General features: G+C 39.2%; 1 protein-coding gene across 1 annotated transcript; it reads left to right on the top strand.

The window, feature by feature from the left end:
* Nucleotides 1-40: 40 nt before the first annotated feature.
* LOC129411373 (titin-like) lies at nucleotides 41-5,356 on the top strand. The gene is made up of 3 exons (XM_055162164.1): nucleotides 41-56; nucleotides 122-201; nucleotides 310-5,356. Exons 2-3 carry the CDS (start codon nucleotides 144-146, stop codon nucleotides 5,142-5,144), a joined length of 4,893 nt encoding a protein of 1,630 aa, XP_055018139.1. The 5' UTR covers nucleotides 41-56; nucleotides 122-143; the 3' UTR covers nucleotides 5,145-5,356.
* Nucleotides 5,357-5,795: the final 439 nt, after the last annotated feature.

The following is a 5,795-nucleotide window of genomic DNA, read 5'->3' as shown; positions in this document are numbered from 1 at the left end:
ATTTGCATGTAGATGATGAAAATGTATCATCGGATCAAGATAAACCCAGGGACGCAGTAAGTACTATTGAAATTCCAACTTCCACACAAAAAATTGATTCTGACTTGCATGCTGCTAAAAGTGATTCTCAGGCAGATGTAGAGATGATAGATGTAGAAAACATTACAAAGACACAGCCAAAGGAAAGACAAACTGACTTGGGTAAGGAAAAGGCAACAGTAGATATCACTGTACAAACAGATAAGATGCCTAAAGATTCAGACTTACCTAGTGACAATAAACAGCTAAATATGGAATCCATTTCTGCAGCTGTGGAAGGCACGGAGGGGAAGATTAGCGAAGCAACACCTAAAATTGAAAATAATTTAATGGAAGAAGAAGGAGTATACATTGAAGAGAATGCCAAAAGTGAGACCATACCAACAGATACAATACATGTTGAAGAAACAGTAATATCTGAAATGGAAGGCTTGGAAACACCACAAGAGGGAGGCAAAGAGGAAAAGGATCAGGTAAGTAATAACACATCTGATTTGGAGATTCCTGAAGTTGACCAAACTGACAATCAGAAAGAAGACACACTAAGTTCAGTTGCAACAGTGGAAATACTCAAAGAAAAAGATTTGGTAAGTATGCCGGAAAAAGAGGACATAATAGATGATATTCACATAACCACAACACCACAGAAACAGGAGACAAGTAAATCCAGTCAAGATGAACCTGAAACCACAACAATTATACAAGAAACAAGAAAAGGCCCAAAGGTGTCAGAGGAGCCTACATTATCCTTCGAGGTCGTAACAACAGTGCAAGATATAGAAAAAACAAGTCAAGAAGCAAGTACACCGGAAGTTGTAAAAATGCCCAAAGATGAGATGGATCAACCACAGGAGACTAGATCAGAGCCATCAGAACAAAAGGTGGTCAAACCAGTAGAAGCTGAGCCAGGTCAAGTTACTAGTGAGATGGAAGTTTTAATAACTACTAAATATGGCAAAGATAAGAGAGAGGCAGAAACAGCATTACCAGATAAAGAACTTGTGGATGAACTAGACAAGTCAGAGGACCCTGCATTGTCTTTTGAGGTTGTAGCAACAGCCATTTCTGTTTTCACCAATGAACCCTCAACACCCCAAGAAGAACAAGTAGAGACCAAAACTGAGATGAGGCCACCTATCAAAGATCTTGACACCAAAATGCCAGAAAAAGCTGAGCTTCCCGGAGATGAAGACAGAACTAGTGTAACAAAATCAGAAAATGACAAAATGACTAAACCGTCTTGGAGTCAAGTAGGTTCCAAGACTTATGCTGAAACAAGTTTAATAGAAAACATGGGTAAAGAGCCATGTTCAGAACCACAAAATACTGAAAAGACTGGTGTTTCTGAAAAGACAAAAGATAAACCAACTTTGAAGAGAATAAAAAGTGTGGAGATTTCCCGATCAAAAGAGAAGGAGATTTCTCTTACTCGAGCTGGAAGTCTGGATGTGAAAGAACCTAGAAAGACTGTATCAAAAGCTGAAATTGATAAAGTAACACAGGCCAAAACAAAGCCTAAAGGACTCAAATTACCATCTTCAAAATCTAAAATTGAGATTCCGGCACCAAAGACTGAAAAACTGACTCCTGATGACACAAGTGACAAAATAGCAGTTGAAAATGAATCAAAATTGCTTATATCAGAAAGTCAAGAGCCTTTGTCTATGGAGGAAAATTGTATAACTCAAGACATTTTAGTAGATGAGCTTGCCAAAGAAGAGACATGTAGTACAGAACCAGTCACCAAAGATTCAGACACAAAAGAGAAGGAAGAAAAGTCTGTAGAAAACAAAGCGATTAAACTTTCTGAAAAAGTAAAACCCCAGCCATCATTAAGAAAAACAAAAAGTTTTGATATTTCCAAACCTAAGGAGACACAAATGGCTAGAGCAAGCAGCATTGATGTGCAAGAAATACAACCGAGGAAGGCATTTCCCAGAGTTGAAAGTGATAAAGTGCCAGAGTCAACAACAAAAACAAAAAGTCTAAAATCTCCAAAATCTGAAGAGACAACCAAAAATGTAGCCATGATTTCTGAGGCTACTGCACCACCATCTAAAACACCTGATGGAGATATGATCAGAGCTTCATCAGCAGTAACTGAACCAAAGGTTTTGCCTGATGATGTCTCTCCAACACTTGATGACGAGGAACTGAAAACTGAATTAGACCATATTGAGTCATCTGTGGAGTCGCCTGCAACTACTGAAGATGCAAAACAAACTATAAAAGCTTCAGGGAAAGAAAAAGCCAAACCAATACTAAAGAAGGCACAAAGCGTTACTATTTCTGAACCTAAGGAAGTACGTATTGCTAGATCAGGCAGCTTGGATGTGAAAGAAATGCAACTAAGAAGGCCTAATTCCAAAGTAGAAGTGTCACAACCTAAAATCAAACCAAAAGCTCCCAAATTAACCTCATTAAAGTCAAAGGAGATTGCAAAAAAAACTTCAGAGTCTACAATACAATTAGCTGATTTTGGCAAAGAAAGTGAACTAAAATCTCCCAATGCTGTAACTGAATTGGAAAAACTAGAAAGTCAGGACTTTACCTCGATATCTGGTACTGATATTTCTCTGGAACTTCCGAAAGAGGAACAGGAAGAAGAAAAGGGTGAGGCAGTTGATATGAAGCAATTATTAGTTGCACCTTCTTCAACAAAAAATGCAGTGGCCATAGAAACATCTAAGCTGGAAATTCCTGAAGAAAAACACACCCCATCTCTAAGAAAAGCAAAAAGCATTGACACTGACAAACCCAAAGAGATGTTTCCTGTCCGAGCAGCCAGTATTGATTTGCAAGATATTAAAAGAAGAAAGGACAAAGTTGAAACAGGTAAACCACTAAAGACCAAAGAAAAAACTCCCAAATTATCAACTTCCAAGATTAAAGATTCCTCAGAGGATACTGTCTTGATTTCTGATACTGAAACTGCATTTGATCCTGATCTTCCAGAACTTTCACCAACAAATTACAAAAAAAATTCAGCTGAATTAGAAAAAACTCAAATTCAAAAACCTGACTCAGATTCTGCTGATTTTGCTCTATCATCTAAGCTCCCTGAAGAAAAATACAAGCTTTCACCTACTGATATCACTCTAGAAATAAAGCCAAAAGTTGGCATTGAGGAAACTTCAATACCTGAAACAAATGTTGAACAACCAAAAGAGATTCAAAAGTCTGTGGTCGGAAGTAAAGCTGCTGCTGCCAAAGAAGGAAAGGCAAAACCCAGCATGAAAAAAGCAAAGAGTGTAGACATGCCCAAACCAAAAGACACATGTATTTCCCGAACAGGCAGCATTGATGTGAAAGATATACAACAGAAGACAAGCATATCCACAATTGATAGTGGAAAGCCTGAAGAAACCAAAATGGATACAAATATAAGTAGTAAGGATTCCATAGATCTCTCCAAAACTGCAAAACTGGAAATGCCTGATACTGTGGCTGAGATCATTGAAGAAACAGATGCAAAACTGCAAAGTGACAATCAAAACGATGCCCCACAAGTTGAAGAAATTGATGAAGAAATTGAAATTTTGGAAATTTCACAAACCAATCCAAATCTAGAGGAGTTTGAGCAACCACCAGTTATAACTACAAAAATGGTTTCAGAGTCACAGAAAGGTGACAAAGAACCTATTATAGATGATTCAGTAGAGCTAAAATTGAGAGTGGAGGGGGGAATCCAACGAGAAGAAGAAATTAATACTAATGATGTCATCAATAAACCAGATCACGAATTGATGTCTTCAGATGAAGATGTGGAGGAATTGATGGATAGTCTAAGTGACAGCAAAGTCACCAGAACAAAAAAGAAGAAGAGAAGCAAAAAGTGTAAAAAGGAAGATTCTGGTGTAGAAAATGAGCCTGTGAACATCCAGCCTAATCCACCAGATCTCAATGAAATGTTAACAATAGATGTTAAAACACAAGTTGAATTTGAGCTTGAGGTGTTGAAAAAAGAAGATCGTATTACCGAAAGCAAAAGAAGACCAAAGTCTGAAGGAAAAGTGAATGTGTCAGAAGAATTAGATATTATTTCTGAAGTAGGAGAGCCAAAAATTGAGAGATTATTCAGAAAAGACAAACTCTCGCCCAAGTCCAAAACTCGTCTGAATGTTTCACCCGAACTTCCTGAAAATGAGACCAATGATGAGACTCACAAGGTTAACTTAATATTAAAGACAGTTGCATCAACAGTAGCACAATTAGTGACGTCAGAGGAAAAGGACAACACAACAGTGTTACCTAAACCAGAGCCTACAATAGATATTCAACAAAATCCAAAGGCAAAAACATGGGAAGCTGATGACATCAAGTTTCTGGAGGAAAAAATCGAAAAATCTCAATCTCAGCAGGGAGGTGAAATGACGACTATGGCACCACAAGTGGTCCAACCACCTCAGGGAGAGAAGACTCCACGAAAAAATTCCAAAGACAGTGAATTCACCCAGGTGGAAGACATCCCTGTCGATAACGTTGCTGAGTCTGATGAACCACGTAGTCGACCAGTCGAGCATGAGGGTATAATAAAGACCACTGAACCATGGGATGAGAGTGAAACCTCTAAAACCAAACAAAAGAAAAAGACAAGAAAACCCAAAAGGACAAGCAAAGACAAGGGTCATGAGGAGGAGGAGGTGCCTTCTCACTTCCAAGAAATGACAAAATTGATTCAACAAATCGAAAAAGAGAAAGAAACACCACTGGAAACACCCAAAGACAGTGTTCTAATTGAGCCCCAAGAGCCGACTTTGGTTGTTTGTGAGATTCAATCAGCAGTACCTCATGCAGAAATGTATAGCAATTTGCCATCGCCAAAAGAAAGTTTAGAAATTACCCTAGCAGAAGAAACCCCTGTCGTGGATGTTACTGAGTCTGATGAACCACGAAGTCCAACAGCTGAGCGTGAGTTACCTTCAGAGGAGGGTCAAATGAAGACCACTGAAACACTGAGTGAGACTGGAGTCTCCAAAACCAAAGAAAAGAAAAAGACAAAGAAACCCAAAAAGACAAGCAAAGACAAGGGTCGTGGGGAGGAGGAAGCGCCTTCTGACTTCCAAGAAGTAAAACCTGATTCTACTGAACCACAGGGCGTGTGATCAAAAGAAACAGAGGAAAAATTTGTTCCCTCTGAAGAACAAGACCTCATAACTCCACCTCAGCCAGAAACAGTATCAGTGCCAACAGAGCAGGTCCAAGAAATTGAAAAAGACAAAGAAATTCCACTAGAAATGCCCAAAGACAGTGTTCAGATTAAGCCCCAAGAGCCAACTGCTGGTGTGGTTTCTGAGATTCAGCCAACAGATCCTCATGCAGAAATTGATAGTGATTTACCATCACCAAAAGAAAGTTTAGACATTACCCTAGCAGAAGAAACCCCTGTCTTGGATGTTACTGAGTCTGATGAACCACGTAGCCCAACAGCTGAGCGTGAGTTACCTTCAGAGGAGGGTCTTATGAAGACCACTGAAACACTGAGTGAGACTGGAGTCTCCAAAACCAAAGAAAAGAAAAAGACAAAGAAACCCAAAAAGACAAGCAAAGACAAGGGTCGTGGGGAGGAGGAAGCGCCTTCTGACTTCCAAGAAGTAAAACCTGATTCTACTGAACCACAGGGCGTGATCAAAGAAACAGAGGAAAAATTTGTTCCCTCTGAAGAACAAGACCTCATAACTCAACCTCAGCCAGAAACAGTATCAGTGCCAACAGAGCAGGTCCAAGAAATTGAAAAAGACAAAGAAATTCCACTA

This window comes from Boleophthalmus pectinirostris, unplaced genomic scaffold (genome assembly GCF_026225935.1).
Source record: "Boleophthalmus pectinirostris isolate CB_2022bp ecotype Guang Dong unplaced genomic scaffold, ASM2622593v1 HiC_scaffold_10, whole genome shotgun sequence".
Lineage (NCBI taxonomy): Eukaryota > Metazoa > Chordata > Actinopteri > Gobiiformes > Gobiidae > Boleophthalmus > Boleophthalmus pectinirostris.
The sequence above is the reverse complement of the archived record's forward strand: the minus strand, read 5'-3'. Positions and strand labels throughout refer to the sequence as shown.